This window comes from Lepidochelys kempii, chromosome 15, assembly GCF_965140265.1.
Source record: "Lepidochelys kempii isolate rLepKem1 chromosome 15, rLepKem1.hap2, whole genome shotgun sequence".
Lineage (NCBI taxonomy): Eukaryota > Metazoa > Chordata > Testudines > Cheloniidae > Lepidochelys > Lepidochelys kempii.
Genome location: NC_133270.1, coordinates 32,353,283 through 32,377,309, shown reverse-complemented (window position 1 = coordinate 32,377,309; position 24,027 = coordinate 32,353,283). Strand labels below are relative to the sequence as shown.

Sequence of the window (24,027 nt, the reverse complement as noted above, 5' to 3'; positions counted from 1 at the left end):
TTATTTAGTGAAACACAAAATATTGGTCTCAATACATGGGGTCAGTGGGTGAAATGTAATGGCCTATGCCATATAGAAGGTCAGACTAGATGATCTGTTCCCTTTTTGGCCTTAAATCTATGAAAACAAATTTTAAAATATTGGAAACATACAAAATGTTTGTGGGTTTAAAACCACAAGCTCAGAGTTGGGAAAGGGGAGGTTTCAAATGCAAACATGGAAAACTAGAGAGAGGAAATATTAAGGTGGAGCCCATGTCTTTACCCTTTCTACCATCAAGTCACAGCAGTTCTGCAGGTCCATTCTGGCTTATGTTTTATGGTCCTAAAAGCTCATTCTTCAGGGCTTCAGAGGGTCACCTTCAGGGGCAGGACAGTATTCTCTCCTCCTCATCCTCCCTCCAAAATGTGTACAGAGTGGAAGGTCAGTCTCCTTTCTCTGAAGCATCAAAGACTGGTCACTGAGCCGAGTGGGCCTGTGCTCTGAGATGGCACTGATCATTCTTTCTCTCAGATGCTGGGCTGGCTGGTTCTTGTTCACATACTCGGGGTCTAACTCAGGGGTTCTCAAACTGGGGGTCATGACCCCTTTGGGGGTTGCAAGGTCATTATGCGGGGGTCACGAACTGTCAGCCTCCACCCCAAACCTACTTCACCTCCAGCATTTATAATAGTTGCTAAATATAAAAAATGTTTTTAATTTATAAGGGGGTTGTCAGATTGTCAGTGACCTTAGGGATTTTTGTGCCTTCCTCCACAGCATGGGGTGCAGATAACTTGCCAGGATTATCTGTATATGCCTTACTTAATCAATTTCCTGCCCTTGTGGGGGTCCTCCTGTCCTCTCCATATAGCACATAGTCTGTTCTCCTGTGGGCTGTAATACTTGGTCTAATTTCAGTTGTTGGGTTTGGTGTGCGGGTGTCTGTGACCTGTAGTATATAGAAGGTCAGACTCAATTATCTGGTTGTCCCTTCTGGCCTTAAACTCTATGACTCTGAGTTCTGTTGTGGAAGTGGGGTGAGATGGATGTTGCAATATACCCTACAGTGTGGAACTTGTCTCCCCCAACAAAGGACTTGTTATCTGCCAACCTAAGATGCAACTCTGAATTTGCCTAAAAGGCAGGTGTTGTCAGAAGGCAGATATTCATTAGCTCGGGCGGGGGTTGGATGGGTCACAAGTCCCAGGGGGGCTGTCAGGGGGAGAGAAGCAGGGGGGGTCGGATAGGGGACGGGCCATGCCTGGCTGTGTGGGGAGGCAGCACCTCCCCTAACTGGCCCTCCATACAATTTCTGAAACCTGATGCGCCCCTGAGTTTGCCCACCCCTGTTCTGGAAGGTGCATTTTCTGCTAATGACTGGATTCTGACCACTTTCTGACTTGGTTATAGCCCTGGAGGACTTGCCTGATGTTGAAGAATGGACAAAAGAAAGCCCGTACTATTTTCTTGAGTCTTCAAAGGCTGGTTTTATTGCCAATGAAAAAATGTTAATGTTCCAACACAAAGATGGAGTCTGAGCTCGGATACAACTGTTCAGAAATCATATTTTTAATAATTATATTTGTATATTCAGTGTTACTGCAGATCAGACTGAAAAGTCATTTGTTAGACTGGCTTATGCTGTAGCTTGATTAGAAAGCTAAACATTTACTTAATGAAATGTGAAATACAGGTTGAACCTCTCTAGTCCAGCACCCTCAGGACCTGACCAGTGCCGAGCCAGATAATGTGCCGAACCATGGGAGGTCAATATGTAGCAAGCGCGTCTCTTTATTTTTATCTTGCTGAGACCAATAAACGGAACAACGCTTGCAGCACCACCTAGCCCCGGCTTATCGGCTCTCTTCATAAGAGTGTTAGTGTTGTTACAGAACTTTACTGTATTTGCACAAGGAAATAAGTAGATAAAGCATAAAAAACATAAAATAAAATCATGCCAGACCATGGATGTTGCTGGATCAGAGAGAGTGCCGGACTAGAGCGGTTCAACCTGTACTGTTGTCATTCAATATCCCGTAACTTTTTTTTCTCCACCCAACTCTCTTCCTGTAGCTTTTATTTTCAAGGTGAGCAGCTTACTTTTAAATATATTGGTAGGAACATTTTTAATAATCTCTCACAAGACATTTTTTCAGAGGCTCAACTTGATTCACAAATTTTGTAGACCAATTTAGACTAACAGCAGCCTGCAAGACATTTATTTTTGGTTTAGATTCAAATTGAAGAGGGTTACTCAGTACTCACTTTAAAAGCTCAAAAGAAAAAAAAAAAAAAGCATTTACCAAAACATGTATTGCTTATGTGTAACTTAGAACTAAAAACTCTTCACACAATGGCCATTTTTACTTAACAGGTTTAAAAAAGATTCTCCTCTAGAAAAACTTTCCCCAATGGCTACCTGTAGCACTCTATTTACTTTATTTTGATAATTAAAAAAAAAAAAAACCTAAATATTTTTTTAAAGACTGTAATGGCTTGGTGGAATTTTTTTAATTTGCTATCTAGAAAGGTGACGTACAAAACTGCCACTGCACCCTTAAGAATTTTGGGGAAAGAAGGACAACAGCGTGAAATAAAACTAGTGGCCAAACTCTGCTGGAATGGGTCGGTAAATGGCAGAGTCATTTGGCTGAAGGCTAACTCCGAAGCAAAACGAAGAGGGGTCTTAGTCGCACTCTAGAGAGAACAGTATGTGGGAGATGGGAGCCACGCTGTTAAGTGGGGCTCTGAGTGTGGTTGTAGTACAGAAAGGACCTTACAGTGCTCACTGCTGATTTTCTCTTGAAATAGTTGCTGCTTTGCGTGAAACGTTCAGACCAAAAAGAAAAGGAGGACTTGTGGCACCTTAGAGACTAACCAATTTATTTGAGCATAAGCTTGTGTGAGCTACAGCTCACTTCATCGGATGCATACTGTGGAAACTGCAGAAGACATTATGTACACAGAGACTATGAAACAATACCTCCTCCCACCCCACTCTCCTGCTGGTAATAGCTTATCTAAAGTGATCACTCTCCTTACAATGTGTATGATAATCAAGTTGGGCCATTTCCAGCACAAATCCAGGTTTTCTCACCCTCCCCCCCACACACACACACACAACCAACAGGCCTTACCTGGGCAAGTTGTTGACACAGAGGTTGATTGCTGAGGGTTCAGCATACAAGATAAGACTGCAGTCCAGCAATCTGGAGACCGTATGTAAATGAGATGACACCATAATCTCCATTTTGATATGTATTACCTCATTTACATACGTTCACACTCTTCCCAAAGATTCTCTCTCTCTCCCCTTTCTGTAGCTCTGTCCCCTTGAGGTCCCCTCCCTTCTGCTTCTCTCTGGCTCCCATCTCATTATCTCTGGCTTCTCTCCTCTTACCTGTATTTCTTCTGCCTGCCTCCCTTCCCCAGTGAGTTTTCATGCTCAACACCGCATGCTCCCCAAACAACCCATGAGCATAGAGATAGCTAGAGTGAGTGCTTACATAGTGCTGCTCTAGCTGTGTCTCTGGCTATGGACTCTAGGCAGGGTGTATCTTGTTATGACACTGGAGGACTCCTACATGTCTCCAGGCTTCCAGTCCTAGAGTAGTCCTTAAAGATTCTAACCATATGGATGCGTATTAGAGTGTGCGCATATTCATGTATGCAGTTCCCTGGCTCTTTTTCTGGAAACGAGGTAGAAGTAGGTACTGAGGACAGGGTGGCTAAAATAAGAAGCATCAGACTACTGCAGGAGGCAGACGAGCACTGGGCTTGGGGAGTTTTTAACTATGAATATGAAAGGCTGTGTTACCAGCATATTACAATAACAATGTCTATCCATTTGTGTAATGGGATAAGGGCCATTGCAAATTGTTCTGCATAATTGCATATTTTATGCAGATAATTGAAACTGAGACAATTAAACAATAATAAACAGTTATTTCTTCAACAACAAAAGCCTGTCTTCTAAAGTCTATATGTGCACAAATCTTAACTGTTAAAATTCTCAGCTGATACTTTTTTAAAGATTTAAAAAACCCTAAAAGTCTCAGAGGGTTCACTGTTCTGATCAGGTGACTATTGAATGACTGTCACAGGTCTCCTGGTAATTAGCTTCTAATAATTTGGTATAGTTGATTCTGTAAACTTAACTTGAATTGGTAACTGATTTTATACTTCTAAGTTTAGTGTGTATCTGACTTGAATTATTCTACTAGGCAGGTGGCCACATGCTAGTTTTACTGCTATCTCATCCTCCACCTTCATAGATTCCAAGATTAGAAGGAATCATTATCATCCATTCTGATCTCCTATGGCCTGTTATACAAAACTTGCATCCAAATAATTCCTAGAGCAGATCTTCTAGAAAAATATCCAATCTTGATTTAAAAATGGTCAGTGATGGAGAATCCACCACAACTATTGATAAACTGTTCCAGTGGTTAATTACTCACTGTTAAGTATTTATGCCTTATTTCCAGTCTGAGTTTGTATCTAGCTTCAACTTCCAGCCATTAGATCATATCCATTTCTCTGGTAGATGGAAGAACCCCTAATTAAATATTGGTTCCCCATGTAGCTACTAATAGACTGTAATCAAGGAACCCCTTAACCTTCTCTGTATTAAGCTAAATAGATAGACTCAAGGAGCTAAATCACTAAGGTATGTTTTCTAATCTTTTAATCATTCTCCTGGCTCTTCTCTGAACCCTCTCCAGTTTATCAACATCCTTCTTGAATTGTGGGCACCAGAACTGAACGCAGTATTCCAGCAGAGGTCACACCAATGCCCAATACAGAGGTAAAATAACCTCTCTGCTCCTACTTGAGATTCCCCTGTTTATACATCCCAGGATTGCATTAGCTCTTTTGGCCACAGCATCATAGTAGACGCTCATGCTCAGCTGATTATCCACCACAACCCCCAAATCTTTTTCAATCATTGCATCCCAGGATAGAGTTCCCCCATCCTGTGAGTATGGGCTACATTTTTTGTTCCTAGATGTGTACTTTTACATTTAGTCATGTTAAAAATGCATATTGTTTGCCAAGTGATATTGTTCGCTCTAAATCAGTGACCTGTCCTCATTATTTACCACTCCCCCAATTATTTTTTCATCTGCCAACTTTCAGTGATTTTGTTTTGTTTTCTTCCAGTTTATTGATGTTAACTAGCATAGGGTCAAGAACCAATCCCTGCAGGACCCCACTGCAAACACACCTACTCAGTGACAATCCCCTATTTACAATTACATTTTGAGAGCTATCAGGTAGCTTTTAATCTGTTTAACGTGTGCCATGTTAATTTTATATTCTAGTTTTTTAATCAACGTGTTGTGCAGTAGCAAGTCAAAAACCTTACAGAAGCCTAAGTACATTACATCAACACTTTTATCAACCAAATATGTAATCTCATCAAAAAAGGATCACGTTAGTTTGACAGGATCTGTTTTCTATAAACCTCCTCCATTTGCTTGTATTTGGTCACCTAATAGAGTGAATTGTAATCCAGACTGTAAGATCTTTGGTACAGAAACTATCCTTTTGATAACTGCTTGTACAGTTCTAGCACATTGGAGCCCTGACTGCAATAATATTTATGCAAATAAATAATATCCCCAGTTCTGTCAGTAGTTTCCCAACATATCCAGAAGGAGAATATGCTTCTATAATAGGAGAATAGCATATCTAGCAAGAACTTCTGGCCCAGATTCTGGATGCTATTTCCAGTGTTAGCCATGTTTGTTTGGGTTTCCAGTGGCTCATTTCAATTCTGTGCATTTGCTGGCTTCTCTAAAAATGCTTTTCTAGCCTGTTCTCTAACCATGAAATACAGATCATAGGATTAGGCTCCTTAAAATGATCGCACTCCCTTTTCCAAGGAATTCTACTGAGAAGTAAATAAATATCGAAATATATTATTATAACATTCCAGTTAAATAAAGTCTAATGCTGCAGTGGGGATATTCTTCCAGCCAGGGTTGTGGGTCAGCAGCACACTTCAGAGTAGATGCTGATGCAGCTGGAGAATCTGTTGGTGGCGCTTGTATGCACCAGAAGTGACCTGTGCCATTGTTCACTCAGAATGTGTACAGACCACGTTTGAAGCACTTTAGGTCACCACCATCCTAGGAGATTCCAGACTGTTTCCAAATGCAAAGACTGTTCTTATTTGCAAGAACTAGGATTTGTGCATCTGTGTTTATTCATTCACTTCCTATTGTATTTGCTTTTTTTGAGAATGAATAGCTTTTATGACAGTATAAACCAACTTTAATTTCTGAAACTTCATTTAGTATATCCCTAAACCTAATATGCTACCGTTCTTACATAGCTTAATAATAGTCTAGAGAATTTCTTGAATAAATTCTATTCAATCCTTAATATAATTTTATATAGTTAGACCCCTCTCTCCTATGCCACGCAGTCAACACGAACAGTTTAATTACTGTTTATCAAAGTTGTATTTAAAAACATTAAATACACAGAATAACTTGGAGAATAAGAACACTTCTGTACTGTTAATGTAACTTGAAACTCATTTAAAATATGCTTCTGTTGCAAAGCAAATTTGCTTTTGTTCTTTCCAAAGGATTGCAGAAAGTGCATACCAAATTCAGCCTTCAAAATACCCAGGAGCTGGAGATTCAAGTAGGCTACAGCTGTCTTCACCCCCAGTATTCAAAAATAACTAATGAGATGAGAAGTCTACAGCTGGTGGCAAGCACCATAAACCATGAGCCAAGGGCTTCTTTACGTTCGCTCTTCCCTTTCCCCTGTGGGATCCTAAAAGACAGAATATTAACAAAGCCAGCAGGCTGTCTCATTCCATGCTATTGCTCATTTGCAGCTATAATTGGGAGTTAAGGTTGCATACTGTATGCTGAAACTGTCATATATGAAGGAATGTACTGGCTCACTGCAATACGCTTATAGAAAGAAAACATGCAACAACTTTCACTGCTGTATTCCAGCAAAATCACAAATGAACGTAAACTTCGATATTTAAAAAGTCAATATTTTACTATTGTATCAGATACTGGGATTATTATCATAGTAACTCAATCTCAGGGTTAAATGTGTGGGTATACATTTAACAGACACTGATTTTTTGAATGCAAACGTGCAGTGGTTATGCTTCTTCCTTAGCTTGTCCGTGTAGTGGATAAAGCACTCTGACCAAACTTAACATCTTTGAGAGCACTTTTGTAGAATTGTCTGGTTAGTGGGTTTGCTTGGGCTTTTAATGTTTTTTCAAACTTTTTTGTATAATTTTTGTTCAGAAGTGAGACAGGTGAGGTAGAAAACCTTCATGAAAGGTTATAAAACATGATGATTAGACATGAAAACAGTTTTTGAGCCATCTGAGTCTTTGGATAAAGAAGTATTTAGGCAGTTTTTGAAGTGCATATTGAATACACCGGTGAACAAGGAAATGTGCAATCTGTTGAATACGTGTTCATGGTTTGTTTTTAAGTGTATTTATTTGGTGGCCCAGAATAGCTTCAGAGCAGCTTCTCCAGTTTATCTTGTTGATATGTGCTGTGTTTAGATGTATCAGTAGTGAAAACTGCACATGAGCAAAAGCTGACTTTCCATGGGTATCAGTTGATTGAAGAGGACCTCCTGAGTCTTCCAGTTCATCTGTTGCAAGAAATAAGTAATAGACCACTGCAAAGTCTGCATTGTCTGACCTCTTTTCTAGCCTAATGATCTTCCATAGTCTTGTTAACCAGGCTGCTAGAAAGATGTCAAGTTAACATTTCCTTTCTTAATGTCATTACTTCCAACTGTACTTCAGTAATTTGTGGTTTTAGTCATCTTTCATCCCCCTCATCTGTTCTTACTGCAATATTAAAATACAATTATGAAAACATTTTTATAACTTTTAAAACAACTTCTTTTTCTACAAAAAGACAACAACCTCGCAGTGTCTCCTCTTATGAATTCTTACAGTGAGGAAGAAGAATCTAAGTTAGTCTCAGGCATATGTCAAATTTCCATTGTGGTCAATTCCTACTTCCATTCTAAAGCTCACAAAATGGGGGTTATAGGTGGTATCACTGGCAATTACTAACAATAGTATTGGTAAAGTACCTTACCTATTATACACCTGGATGAAAACTACTCTAAGCAGGACCTCCAACAGGCAACCCCACTCTTGAGGACTTTTAAAAATATCCTTAGTTAGTGCTGACCAGTTGATAGACCCACCTCTTTTGTTCAGACTTTCGCTAGTCCTTTGGATTTGGTTGCTGAAGTCAGGCTTCATTGTAGCTATAAAATTAGATACATCTTTGTCATTTAAATCAACCCAGTCATTTGTCTCATTAGTAAGTGGTGGTTAACATTACAGGTGTCTAGTGATTTATTTACACACTTTTTGAAATAGTGTCTGAACAAGAGACTGTTTTAGCTGCTAGGTTTTGAAGTGGATTTGACAGTCCCACTTTCTAAGGTGGTAACAATTATGCATGTTCTATGCTAAACTGCACAGCATTCTTTGACAGTGAATCTTTGCTGCCTTTCATATGAAGCGGCATGAGCAGTGGCTCATTGTCACTGGCAAATTTTTTCTTTTCCACACGAGCTTCACCTTTTGTGGATGAAATTTGGAAGTAAAAGCAGTGGTGATAGATAACTAATAACAAACAATACCTTGTATTTATGAACAGTGTGGCGTTGTGTCTGGCTTTGAGCTGCTCCAAAACATCCTATGCAACCCCTCAGTGTTTAAGTCCAACTCCAACATTTTAGGTTCTTCTAAACTAATCTGTTGCCCACTCTGACTTGCTGACTAGCTACCTTGATAGCTAAGTTCATAGTCTTCAAAAACTTAGTTTTGGATAATGCTTGCTTTGACTGTAGTAGACTACTGAGGTAAGAGAAGCAGTCTCTCCTGAGATGATTATAAAAAACAAAAAAATACCAAAGTGTACCAATTCTGTAAGAATTTTGAATTTTCTTTACATTGCCATGTGGACTGTTGTCTTAATGCAAATGATTCAAATCTGTCACGATTCTAAAATGCCTTATTATATGGCATTGATTATGTATATAAAACCGGTTTGTCATTCAGAATATTGCAACATCACTTAACAGTGAAATAATATGGGCTATAACCTCTGCTCCCAGTGGATCTGTGCACATAGTTAATTAGTTTCCATTTTGATTATTCCTATTTTGATTAAGTAGTAAAGCACAGATTTCCCATTAAGTTTGTGAGCAGCGATGCTGACCTCCTAAATGGCTTTAATTTGTGTAGCAAATGAATAGTAAGAACTGACTAAAACCAGACAAGGACTTAACTTAGAGACTTAAATGTGCAACCAAAATAGTTAAACAAATAACACTTATTTTTTCTAACTTCATTTTAAAATTGCTATTGAAGATTTTTGTAAACCCAGTTCATCTCATCTCTTCATCCTGTCAGTTCATCCAGTTTCTCTGCTTAATACATTCGTCATCACTGAGGGTATGTCCACACTTAAACTGCTGTCACTGTAGCACTTTGGCATAAGTAGCATCTACACTCATGGGAGGGGTTTTCTCATTGGCACAGATAATCTGCCTCCCTCAGAGGTGGGAACTACGTCAACAGAAGAATTCTTCCATCGACACAGCGCTATCTACACTAGGGGTTAGGTTGGTTTAATTACATCTCTCGGGGGAGGTAGATTTTTCACACCCCAGAGACATAGCTTTGCTGATGGAAGTTCCCAGGGTAGACCAGCCCTAAAATGCCACAATTAGAGTATTTATTTTTAATTTCATTATGTGAATAAGCAGCACGAAGTGATTTGAGAGAGATTCCTTCGGTTGCAGATCTATTTTGATGTCCCCCTTTCTTTGCTGAGGGCACCAGACCAACTTAATGTTCAGCCTACAATCCTCATCAAGCCCAAACATGTTTTTTAAACCCACCTGACTAGATTTTCTTCTCCTGAAAACTTCATTCTATTCTTTATCCACCTTTGTAATTATATTTTTGAATGATTTGCTGTAAAAATCTTCCTAACTAAATTTCTATCCACCCACTAAAACGTAGAGACAAACTGTTTTCGTTTTGCAAATGCTCATCTCGTGCCACCCAATAAAATGGTAGTTAACAGAAAATTCTTCTGCAGGAATAACTAGCTGTGTTGCATCCTGTTTTATCAGACAACACTTACTAGCTTGCTTATTAGCTGCACTTTGGCAGCTGAATAGGCTGCCATGGTCCTGTGAAGCTGAAATTTCAAATTGGAGCTCGTTTTAGCTCCCTTCTACCTGTAGTGGAGAATTCTAGATTTAAAAATACAGTATGCAGTTGAGTTCTTTGTATGATGGTATGACACTAACTTCAGTGTAGTGAAAGATGGATGCATATGCCAGCTACAGAATTTTCAGTCTTAAATTAGTACTTCTGTCTCTTGAGTTCCTGTGGCATTTGTTGCAAATAGAGGATGAAGAAACTGAACTGGTTCTGATGGGTTGAGAAATGCTCACCAGGGTTGTGACCATCATATGCTGCTTGTTCTTTCCAGCTTGAATTGTGACTTTGCCTTGCATTCAACAAGAATGAATGGTATAGAGAAGACCTGGTGGGAGCTCCTACTTGCCCTGTCTTATAATACAAGATCAACGGTAAATCCAGTGAAATTGAAAATCTGCCAAAAGAGATCACTGAGGTTAAGAATTGATGGTTGAAAGAAAGGATTAGATACTTTATATGGCACCTTTGCAGTTACATTAGTCAGGATGTTTTTTGTTGTTGAAGTGATATAAACCCTTATGGGATAAATCAATCACTGACTACTATTTAGAGTTATTCCATAATTGTCCACAATTTTTGGTAACATTTCCTGAAGCATCCAGCGCTGACCACTCTGACACAGGTTACTGGGCTAGGTGGGCTCTTGTATTAGTCTGTTCTGGCAGTTCCTGTTAGTAAGATAACTTTGTATAAACAACTCTGTGTGTTTTGTATTATAAGATCCTGAGTGCTATATTATATGTTTGTGCCAAATACAATTGCTCATGCTCTTGACTACTGGGACCTGATCTAGCCACAGAGAAAATGGACTATTCTAAACTATGTACTTCCTGCAATTGGCCCTTATCTGGTTGTCTTAAACTTTTTTTCTAGGAAGGAGGAAAGGAAGGTGTTCTAAGTTTAGTATTAAGTGACTTGTTTGATTCAGTTGCTGTGTCTCTGCCTAGGGATTGATAGCACTTAAGGGATGCAGTAAAAGAGATGACAGTTTAATTTCACTTTTCATCTTCAAAACACTCTGCAAACATTATTCCCTGCAACAGCCTCTGAGGCAGGCTTCAGGAAATACCTGTAACTTCTTTGTGATAGTTCTCTCTTCTCACTTCACAAATCTTATCCTGATTAGGCATCAGTCCTATCCCCTCAATCTTTTAAAAAAATGATATAAACCAAAAAGCTTCATTTACATTGTCATAGTTATATCCCCTGTGTCTCTCTGTTTCTTGTCTCGGGGTTTTTTAATAGTCTGCCACTTTTGTATCTAATTGTTTTGAACGTAGGATAAAAATTAAATGAAGTTACTAAAAAACTTATTTTAGCAATGATAAGTTAGCATTTAAATGTGAATATTGTTCAAGACTGAATAGTTACAAAAGAACTGAAAATTAAACAAAACAATCAAATAACAAATATAAAGGGTAGGAAGTCATTAGTGGATTTATGCAACATGGGCAGCATGCCAAGTCCTCAGGCATCTTGCTTTTCATTATTTACTTCATCTATATCTTTGTGGTCATTGCCTTCAAATTCATCAGTAGCTCAGTCTTCCTTTTCAACCATCTTGCTTTTCCATTATTATCTTTTTCTGAATCTGCTTCCATTGCTTCATCTATATCCTTGTCATCTTCAAATTCATAATCTCCTTCTTCCTCTTATCTGGTGAATATTGAGTCAACTCTTCAGCTGCCATTTTCTTCTCTAATCTTAAATTGTGATACCTGGTGACCAGTGTCCCCGCAGTAGAGATTTTCAATCTGTTTCTGGTTTTTGACTGGATGACTCCCCAAACTGACCGTTTTCATTCCATACATGCAGTAGTGTATGGAAGTGTTAAAATAATTTTTGTCACCATAGCTAGAATGGTTTCAGAGTAGCAGCCATGTTAGTCTGTATTCGCAAAAAGAAAAGGAGTACTTGTGGCACCTTCGAGACTAACCAATTTATCTGAGCATAAGCTTTCATGAGCTACAGCTCACTTCATCGGATGCATCCGATGAAGTGAGCTGTAGCTCATGAAAGCTTATGCTCAGATAAATTGGTTAGTCTCGAAGGTGCCACAAGTACTCCTTTTCTTTTTTCATAGTTAAAATGCAACCCTTTCCACTATGCTGAATGAGCAAGCTGTTTAGCTTCAACTGCTGAGCTTGCATGCCACATTGTTTTACAACTTAAGGGGATACTTCTTGCTTTATAACTTGCTACTTCCATGAGAATTGTTTGTTCATTTGTATAGTCTTTAAAAATTGTAACAGCCACTTTGAGGTCACAAGCTGAAGCGAATTCATTGTCAGAAAGGTCTTGGCCCTGGAAGCCTAGATCAAGATTGTGTCCAGTAGTGATCTCTTGTTTTTTCCATGATACTATTTTATTATCTTTTTCTTCAGCATTTTTAAGTGAACCGTGTTCGGTGTTCTCATAAATGTTCAGGAACTCATTCTTGGCACCAGACACCGTAGAACTGTAATTTTCCATATTTGGAATGGACTGAGCTATGGTTTCGAGCAATAAAATGAATTTAGAGTTTTGCATCCAAAAGACCATCTTCAAGAATGTCAGTGCTGATTTGGAGGTAACACCCAGCCATCCCTTCTTCAGCAGCAGCTGATTGAGGAGACTTCTTGCATATTTGAAGATCTTTTAGACATTTAATAGATACCCATTGAGTATGTCAAGGCTTCCTCAGTGTAGGTAAAATACTAAATGATGCTGAAAAATGGCTGCTAGTATATATTTTTTGGTTTTTGAGAAACTTGAAAATGCTCTTGATTTTTGACGCATGATGAGAAAGTTGTCTTGTCTTAATAACCAAATGAAAAGCAGCATCATATGGGCATCACATCCAGAATACAGATGATGTGGATACTCATTTATCAACAAAGGCCAAGCATCTTTCATATTAGCTTTGTTGGTCAGAAGTGAAATAACTGTCCCTGGATCCAGTTGTTAATATTTTTAAGCGGGTCAGCGATATATTGGGCTGTGTGGTGATTACGCATTCCAGTGCAAAAGTGAGAAAACACTGGTTGTGAAGTTTTTACTGTCAAGTTGATTGCGCATATTGCCATCAGACACTAGACACATGAGAATGCCAACGGTGTTACTACACATCTGCTTTGGAACTCCGATTTCCTGCAAGCCATTTCCTACATGGTACTTTAAATTAGGCACAATTTATGGAAGAAAATATAGGTTATAAGGAATTTTGACTACATGAAATGATGTGTAACTGTTATAAATGCATCTAAATGTAAATATAAATTCAAATGTACAGTCAAGTTTGTTTCTGGTCATGGGACATTCTATCCAAAAACCTCTTAAAACCAATTTGATGAACATCTGAAGATGTTCCAGGAGTTATTTTTTTCTTTCTCACTGTCTGGCATTTTGTTGGTGATGGCTTCTATCCCTTTGGTTTCACTCCTAGGTCCTAACTTCTTAATCAATATCGTGCTCAGATACTATAAACATGAGGCCTATAGAAATGCTTAAAGTAAATTATAGGCCGTAAACATTTAGCACCTTTGGTCTTGTTTCGCTTCATTTTAGTGTGTAAGTTGGTGGGAAAATGTTCTGTGCTCTTGCTTAAAGTGAACTGTTCAAAGTAGTTTACAATCTGAGGGTAGTGTAAATGCCTAGCACTGGATATCTGCCCCTTCCCTCTCAAATATTATATACCTACTTCCGCCGTAATGTAAAAAATCAGCCAATGTGTGATTACTAGCCTGAGGGGGAGTTGCGGAAATTTTGATAGTTACGTAATTATAACTCAAAACAGTTCATGTATAGATGTGTATACTTTGTCAATTCAGTTTGTAAACTCTGTGGACCAAGGATAGTGTCTACCTTTGATTTTGTACAGTATTTAATACATGGGGTATTGGTCCAGAAAGGGACTCCTGAATCCTAGTTATGTAAACATGTAACAAGGTCTTTGTCTACAGGCAATGGAGAAGCAACTCGGGGGGGGGACCAAATACAAATAAAAAAAAACCTTGTTCCAGAGTGCCCCAAAAGGATGCAAAGGAAAGATAGGAAGAATAGTAGGAGGCCAATATGGCTTCATCAGGAGCTCTAGTGACCTGAAAATCAAACAGGAATAATACAGAAAGTATAACTGAGCAAATTGCTAAGAAGTAAATAGAATAGCCCAAGAATTTAGGAACAAAATCAATAGGTATTTTGTGCAGTAGCCTTTCTAAGGGACATAAAAGGCAATAAGAGGTTCTTTAAATACATTGAAAGCAAGAGAGTGACAAAGGAAAGTGTTGGACTGCTACTTATCGGAGAAGGAGAGCTAATTACTGAAGACATTAAAAAAGCTGAGGTGTTCAATGCCTATTTTGCTGCAGTCTTCACTAAAATATTAATGGCAACCAGATACTCCATACAATGAATATTAATAACAAAGGGAAAGGAATGCAAGCCAAAATAGCGAGAGAACAGGTTAAAGAACATTTAGATAAATAAGATGTATTCAAGTAAGCGGAGCCTGGTTAAATTCATCCTAGGATCCATAAGGAACTACCTGATGCAATCTCACAACTGTTAGCAATTATCTTTGAGAAGTAATGAAGGACAAGTGAGGTCCCAGAAGACTGGAGGAGGGCAAACATAGTATCTGTCTTTAAAAAGGGGAACAAAGAGGACCTGCGGAAATATAGACTAGCCAGCTGAACGTCAGAAGGATACTGGCTTATATTATTAAATCAGTAAACAACTAGAGAATAATAGGGTTATAAAGAACAGCTAGCATGGATTTGTCAAGAACAAATTATGCCAAATCAATCTAATTTTCTTCTTTGACTGGGTACTGGCCTATTGGATAACTAACTCCCCCTATTTACATTAATTCTTATGGGGAAATTGGATTTGCTTAACATCGTTTCGCTTAAAGTTGCATTTTTAAAAAACATAACTCGGATGTTAAGTGAGGAGTTACTATATGGTAAGGGCAGTTTAAAAAAAAAAAAAAGACGTTGATCAATTCTCCATGTCTACTGAAGGTAGTAAAAGAAGTAATAAGCTTAATCCTCCTTCTGATGAAAAGGAGGTTTAGGTTAGGTATTAAAAAAACAAACAAAAAAACTTTCAGGGTAGTTAAGCTCTGGAATAGGCTTCCAAGGGAGATTGTGGAATCCCTGTCATTAGAAGGTTTTTAAAAACAGGTTTGACAAACACCTGTCGGGGATGGGATAGGTTTACTTGGTCCTGCCACAGTGCAGGGGCTGGACTTGATGACTTCTTGAGGTCCCTTCTATCCCCATTTGGTTCAGTAATTTTGCTGCTTTGCTCTGGTGGTGTCTTAGCTTTTCCTCTGACTGTCTAGCTTTTTCTCTTTTCAGGACTATAAAGCTGATGAGGACCCAGTATTGTTCCAGTCGGTGAAGACTAAGAGAGGACCTTTGGGGCCTAACTGGAAGGTATTGTGAACTGACCTTACTGCCTTACAAAGACTTCATCAGCAGAAAGTAAACATTTGAAGAGTTTGTGGTGTCTTAAGTTAATACTGAGATGGCAGGAATATACTTTAGTTTCTTTCCTTTTCAAATCCAGTTAAATAAAGTCAGTGCATCTGTTACGTTAGCAAACAAAATATACCCAGTCTGTAACTATTACAAAAATACTGTACTAATGTTAAACATAGACAGTGATTTAATCTTTTGGGATCATAAGGTTAATTACGGAATTGGTATATTGAAAAAAGTAATAACATCTTTGTTATAAATGCACAGCTGAATTTCGTACTACAATGAATTCTATGTGAGTCCATGTCCTAAAGACACTGTCCCTGGTTTGCCATTTGAAGTAGTTTTAGACTGCAAGAAGCTATAATTGGGAGTAACTTTGTGTTTTTAAATTTGAAGAATCCCTGGGTACATCTGATGATTAGCTAACTTAACTTTCTCAAAAGAGATCATAAGAACAAGTTCTTAACTTTTCTGACCCTTGTTTAATTGTATTTGGAGGGGTGCTATTGGGAGGCTGATTTATCTGGATGTGCATCTTTTATAAATACAAACATTTACTACACGAGTTGGTAAACAAAAAAAAATATGCTGGTTCACTGATTTTTTTTTTCCCTGGTTCTGCATCAAAATGATATCAGAAGTGTATTATGGACTGTGTGTGGATTCCTTGAGGCAAATTTTCTATACTGGCTGATCAAAGAATCCAACATGCCTCCCAGAGTTTTTGTTTTGGTATCTGACCATCCCTGCTGCTACAAAACCTTCCATTACTCAGCTTCTCTTAGCATTGTATGACCCATTGTCTGTCCTCCTGATCCTTTGTTGTTGTGTATCTCATTTTATATTGCAAGGTTCTGTAGTCTGGGACCTTGCCACCTTTTATGATTACCAAGCCCTATGTATCCTATTATACTATTTAGGGCTATTGCACGCTTTTTTAAAAAATGAACTGTGCACTTTAAATAAATAAATAGAATACCATTTATTTAAATATTTTTGGATGTCTTCTATATTTTCAAATGTATTGATTTCAATTATAATACAGAATAGAGAGGGTACAGTGCTCACTTCATCATGAAAGTTGAACTTACAGATGTAGAATTATGTAAAAAAAAATAACTGCATTCAAAAACAAAACAATGTAAAACTTTAGAGCCTACAAGTCCACTCAGTTGTATTTCTTATTCAGCCAATTGCTCAGACAAACAAGTTTGTTTACATTTGCAGGAAATAATGCTGCCCGCTTCTTGTTCACAATCTCACCTGAAAGTGAGAACAGGCGTTCTCATGGCACTGGTGCAGCTGGCTTCGCAAGATATTTACATGCCAGATGCACTAAAGATTTATATGTCCTTTCATGCTTCAGCCACCATTCTAGAGGGCATGCGTCCATGCTGATGATGGGTTCTGCTTGATAACGATCCAAAGCAGTGCAGGCAGACCGCATGTTCATTTTCATCATCTTAAGTCAGATGCCACCAGTAGAAGGTTGATTTTCCTTTTTTGGTGGTTTGGGTTCTGAAGTTTGCACTTTGGAGTGTTGCTCTTTCAAGACTTCTGAAAGCATGCTCCACACCTCATCCTTCTCAGATTTTGGAAGGCACTTCAGATTCCTAAACCTTGGCTTGAGTGTTGTGGGTATTTTAGAAATGTCACATTGGTACCTTCTTTGCGTTTTGTCAGATCTGCAGTAAGTGTTCTTAAAATGAACAATATGTGCTGAGTCATCATTCAAGACTGTTATAACATGAAATATATGGCAGAATGCAGGTAAAAAAGAGCCAGAGACAATACAGTTCTTCTCCCAAGGAGTTCAGTCACAAATTTAATTAAAGCATTATTTTTTTAAGGGGCATCATCAGTGTGGAAGCATATCCTCTGGAATGGCGGACGAAGCATGAAGGGGCATATGAATGTTTAGCATATCTGGCATGTAAATACCTTGAAATACCTGCTACAAAAGTCCCTTGCAAACACTTATTCTCAGTTTCTAGTGACATTGTAATTAAGAAGTGGGCAGCATTATCTCCCGTAAATGTAAACCAACTTTTTTTTCTCCGTGATTGGCTGAATGAGAAGTGTAGGACTGAGTGGACTTGTAGGCTCTAAAATTTTGCATTGTTTTTGAGTGCAGTTATGTAAAACAAAAAATCTACATTTGTAAGTTGCACTTTCATGATAGAGATTGCACTACAGTATTTGTATAAGGTGAATTGAAAAATACTGTTTTTATCAATCATTTTTATAGTGCAGATATTTGTAATAAAAAATAATGTAAAGTAAGCAGTGTACGCTTTGTATTCCGTGTTGTAATTGAAATAGATATATTTGAAAAAATAGAAACATCCAAAAATATTTTATAAATTTCAATTGGTATTCTGTTCTGTAACAATGTGATTAAAGCTGTGATTAATTTTTTGAGTTAATTGCGTGAGTTAATTGCAATTAATCGACAGCCCTAATACTATGTCATTAACAGACACTTAACTCCCTTTTTGTCCAAAGAAACTTAACTCTGTTCACTCTTATTCCTTGGACTAACAGGAGCTGAGTAAGAAGAATTTATAAAAATAAGAGGGAAGTGGCCAGTGGGGAAGGAAAAAGTAAGGTGCTGGTAAACGAAAACAAAGAAAGCAACAGTTGAATGAAAGCAAAGCCCAATCTCTCTTTGCCCTGTTGTGTGTCTGGTACTCTAACTCATAGTGCTATAGTTCACTGAGGCCCCTGCAACAATGGAGCTGCTTATGCTTGTGCTTAATTTATGAGTTTAGATGAGATCATACACCTTGTTTAGGTGTGCGTTTGGGTTCTTGAACTCTTGCTTCTGATACATGTACACACTTATCCTTTGGAATACGTGTCTTTCATATTTTTCGTTATTTAGGAATCAACCTTCTATTACGCGGCTTGTGTACATAGTGATGAGAGTGATTTAAACAGTAACTTGACTCACATTTTTGCCTCAAGGCAGAGCCTTCAGGCCTGTGTCTCAGTAGTCATGGCTACAAATACCATAGTGGTGGTCTTAATTGCATTAACATGCTGCTTATTCACATGTTTAGTAAAAAAAAAAAAATAATCGTGCCTGGGTTGATTGAATTTTAGCTTTTCTCTTAGTTTTATGTGGGGAAAGGTTTGTTTTGTAAAGAGAAATATTAAATTCTTTGAAAGCTCTTAATATTAGTGTCACCTTTCTGTGTAAACAGGCTTAATTTATTGGGATTATTTTGGTGCATAACTTGATAGGTGGTCATCCAGATACAGTAGTGGCTCCCTTGTTTCATTCTTGAGATACAGACCTGCCTTGGAAATCTTCTCACAGAAGCTGGGACCCATAATTCAGCTCCTTCTGCATTGTACAGTCAGCAAGGTGCTTTATAGTGTTGTCTTTTTTGCCTTCCGAAGCATCAGGTTGTGGCTGCCTTACTAGTAGTCGTATTCTGGACTTGATGGACCAGTAGTCTGATCTAGCATGGGTAGCTTTCTGTCTTTCTCAGAATGGTTGCTCATCTCGGAAGCTGTGATTAGAATTTGCCATCTGGGGGCAGCTTACGTAAGCAGCCCTCGAATAGAAGGATAAAAATATACTTCAGCTAGAGGCTGAGCCAGTGTGGGTGTGGCTTCATGGTAGAGCGATCTTAAGTTTTTGGGTGTGTTGAGACTTGTGTTCTGCGGTGTTGCATGTCCTGTGTGGGAGTAAGTTCAAATGATGGTGCTTTAAATGAGGTGAGATTTGAAGTGAAACATTGATATGATTTTATATGCTCTGCTCTGGTCTGGTATGATGATTTGTCCTCAGCTGGCTGCATGTTTCTTGTAGAAATGTATTGCATGATTGTCCCCAGATTTCATTTTAAAAAGTTTCCTCTCTTTGGTTGCAAAGAATCAGAATGTGAAATGAGTGTACTTGAGTCTGCAGACAGCATAAAGTAATAGCTCTGAATGTTATGAACTGCCCCAAGTTCTAAGCGTAAACCAGGCCTTAAAGAACTCAAAGGCACAGTAAGGCTAAATTGCTCACCTAATGGGAACTGGTGGCAGTGTCTGTGGCTGTATATCCTGATTTACAGCATGGTGAAAGAGTGGATCCCCTGACAGTCAGGCTGTGCAGACCCTGAAAAGCTGTATTTATCTCAATGTTGTACCAGCAGCTTATTGGCTTAGTAATGAGTGCTTGTACAGGGGACTCCTTGGGAGAGGGATTTCAGCAGTTGATGCTCTGTGTACTGGTTTGTGGGATAAAATATTGACACTAGCTGCTTGCTGTTCCCAGGAGGAAAGATATGGTGACTTCAAAACATCAAGCTAGCATTCTTGTTTAAACGTGTAACTTGGCGGCAAGGGCTTTCCACTACCATGAATCATGGATGTGGATAGGTGTTCATGGCCAATTTAGTGACTTATTTGCACAGAAGGATTAGGTGCATCACCCAAAATTAATTGAATTTGCATCTTAATTTTTCTGTAGCCTCAGTAGAATCAAGGGATTAAGATGCAGTGTTGGTGGATGCATTTTCCATTCATTGAGGAAACTGATGGAACCAGCTACCAGAGAAGAGTAGATTGGGTCCGAGGGGCTGGCTGATTTTTTTTTTTTTTTTTTTTTTTTTTTTTCTGAGCATGCAGCAAGGCCTCTTTGCAAAAGTTTCCTGTGATAACAAGTGTTTGTATTAACCGAGCTTAACCAGGCTGTAGGAAGTGGACAAAGAGTAGGATCCTCTTGAAGGTCAGTATGCCGATCTTGGCATCTTGTTCAACGCTCATATCCTACAGTGATGAGCACTGTAGAAAAACCCAAGTGAAAACAATCCTCTGTGTGTGCGCCTTCCAGTACTCTGCAGTGTTCAGTGTCCCAGGAAAACGCAGCGAGAGGTGGAAACATTATAATTCTGATGTACCGCTATTGGTCTGGAGCAAGATCTCCTTTCCTCAAAGAATGCTCATAGCCTATCTTTTAGTATAGAATTATCTGGAAATTTGATTTAATTGTATTAACTAGTCCAACTACGTCTCTGCTGTCTTCAAACAAGAGTGCACAGTGTTCGGTATTACTGATGACATTAAAAAGAATCCCACACTTCACTCATAATGTTCAAAGGCAAAGTAGTTCTGATGCCCATATTCCTGCATTAATCATTCCTGCAGCAGACTTTGGCTTTGCACTCTAAGACCGTTTGGAGTTATCAAGCTTCTTAGAAATGATGAAATATTCATTGAAATAAAAAATATATACATTTTGATGTAATGGTCTCTCTGTTTGCAGATGTTTTCATGAACTTAATTTAAATATCTTGTGAAAAACATGAAATGAAATGTTGTGAATTGATATTTGGCTTCCTGTGGAACCATTAAATGATTGATTAATCCTACCTTTGAAGTCAGGAGCATCAAGGGAATAAGGATTTATTCAGTGCTTGCTCTAGAGATTTTGCTTTAAGTTTTTTTATCTGTAGATTGTTTAAAACATCAAGCAAAAATGGCTCTCATCAGGAAGCCACTAGTTTGAATGTTAAAACTATTTCTTTGGAGGTGTCATGTTTTTTATATGTAAAGTGTTACCGCAGTAAGTGCTTAGCATTTTAATCAGCTAGTCATGGTGCATTTGTGCTACAAAAATAACTGAACTCTGGGCCACAACACACTTGCAGTAATCATGTTATAACATGGTTTCTTCTTGCCTGCATGGGCCACCTTGAAGAATTATTTCTAGACAAATGCACCACGAAACCAGAGGTTTACCTGAGATACATCAGTGATGTTTTCATCCTTTTGACAGATGACCTAAACTCCCTCACAGATTTCCACCACCACCCATCCATTAAACTCTAGTCTAGAACACTAACTTAATAGCAAAAATAAGGAGGAGTCCTTGTGGCACCTTAGACTAACAAGTTTATATGGGCATAGGCTTTCGTGGATTAGAACCCACTTCATCAGATTCTAACCCACAAAAGCTTCGTTATTTTTGCTAATACAGATTAACACGCTACCGCTCTAAAACCTGTTACCATAATAACATCAACTTCCTGGACATCACAGGACACCATTGTTTGATTATGCTAAACAATGTATTCCACCCTATATTTTAGCTGTGACACTTTGAGGCCATGTCTATAGGTACAGTGCTGCAGCCTCACAGCTGTACTGAGACAGCTTTGCTGCTGTAGTACCTCTGGTGAAGACACTCTACGCCAACAGAGTTCTCCCAACAGCATAATAAAACCACCTTGTGAGTGGCAGAAGCTACGTCAGCGGGAGAAGCTCCCCACCGAACTTGTGCTGTGCACATGAGCACTTACATTGGTGTAACTTATGTCACTCAGGGATGGTTTTTTCACACCCCTGAGTGATACGAGTTGTGCCGACATAAGCTGTAGTGTAGACCAAGCCTAAGTACCTTCCCCAGAACTGAAGAAGAGTTCTGTGTTGCTCAAAAGCTTGTCTCTCTCACCAGCAGTAGTTGGTCCAATAAAAGATATTACCTCATCCACTTGTCTCTCTAAAAGAGAGCCTGATTTAAAATAATAGGTTCCTTACCACGGTTATCTAGTATACGTCAGAGTTACAACAGTTCTGTCATGGGATTATCACATGTTTTTCTGTCTTCAAAATGGTGACCCGTGTTATATTTTGCATCAAAGGTTCCATCTCTTCTAATACATGGGGCCTGGTTTACTGAGCTTCAATGAATATTAAGGAATCTCTTATCAAAGTATTTATATTACATGCAAAAATACATTAAAATAATGTGACTTAAGTTGCAAAGTCAAGCACTTGGAAGTGAAGTAATGCCAGATTTACAGTTGCCTACACAGCCTTAATTCTTGTCCCTTATTCATCCAATCTGTGCATATCGAGGCTGTGGTACTGTGGAAACGTAGTATGTGATCATGTAATTAAAGATTGTATCCTAATGCATGCACATAGTTAGTTCTGTAATAGACCTCTACCCCTTGAGCTACAGGGCTAACAATACTAGCAAACAGCAAGAGAAGGCTGTTATCCCAGAGTGGGGCTGGACTTTTACCACATATACTGGTCTCTGGGGTTAGGGCACCTGGCCTGGCTGACCTTTCTTCCTCCCTTGCTGAAGAGGTGGGGGCTTCCTGCCCCATGTGGTGCCTGTGGGGGTTTGGTTGGGGGAACATCTTGCTTGCTACATCTAAGGGTTGTGAGGTAGGGTGGAAGAGGGTCGGACTAACCATCAGCGGTCCATAGCCTCAGGGTCCTTCTAGACTCCGTGCTGCTCCTGGACTTCCAAATTGCCTCGATATGCTTAACAGCAGACTTGCAACTGGAGCTGACAGACCATGCCCTTCCTTTTGCTTATCCACAGTTTTGTAATGTCTCAGCGATGCTTGTTTGCTATTTAAATTCCTAGTGGTGGTCAAAGTGCGGGTCTCTATACAAAGCTGCAAGTTGACCAGGTCATTTCTGAGAATTAGTACACTCTAGATGTGGGGCAGGTGTTGGCGTATCAGAATCTCATGCATTCCCTTATACATCCTTAATGTTTAGCAGTGACCTACTCAGATGGAATTTTTCCTGTTCTGATCAAAGTAACGGAAACACTTGACCTTGATCAAATTGGGAGAAATAAACCTCACCTTCTCTCTGCATTCTCATCCTCAGTGTTCTTTGTACTTCTGCCTTCGGTAACAGAAAGCTCCAGTATTTCCATCTCATTACTTTATTCTGAGTCTTACAATATTTGGTTTATTTCTTAAAGCTTCGGTTTCTAAAAAGTAACCTTCTAGCCCTCGTGGATGCATAGAAGCTTGAAAACATTCCCTAAAGGCTAAAAAATTGAAAGGCAAATAAAAACTCAACATTTATTATTTCTTAATTTCATTATTTTAAGCCAAACTCATGATTTTTGGTCCTGACTCAAGATTTTTGAGTCCTGGAGGTTGGCTGTTGAAACTGTCCTCTCACTTTTCCCTCTTTTAGTGGTACCTGGGTTGAAGATTTGTGCAGTTTCAGTACGTAAAGGAAACATTGCATTTTAAATCTTCTGTTTGTAAACAGAACATAAGAATCAATTCTGGATACACTTATTTTCACTTACTACTGATAACCAGAGCTCTGTAGTGAGAAATTAGTGTAGTAAATGCACATAATTCAGCTCTAGAGTGTCATATTTTTTTTAAAAAAAGGAGTACTTGTGGCACCTTAGAGACTAACCAAGTTATTTGAGCATGAGCTTTCGTGAGCTACAGCTCACTTCATCGGATGCATACCGTGGAAACTGCAGCAGACATTATATACACACAGAGATCATGGAACAATACCTCCTCCCACCCCACTGTCCTGCTG

The 24,027-nt window shown here is 38.8% G+C and overlaps 1 protein-coding gene across 1 annotated transcript in view; it reads left to right on the top strand.

Annotated features, from left to right (window-relative positions):
• PITPNB (phosphatidylinositol transfer protein beta) overlaps nucleotides 1–24,027 on the top strand; it is an 81,693-nt gene that overhangs the window by 37,428 nt on the left and 20,238 nt on the right. The window contains exon 8 of the mRNA XM_073313640.1: nucleotides 15,586–15,663. Coding sequence (XP_073169741.1) covers nucleotides 15,586–15,663 — 78 coding nt within the window. The remainder of the gene's footprint in view (nucleotides 1–15,585; nucleotides 15,664–24,027) is intronic.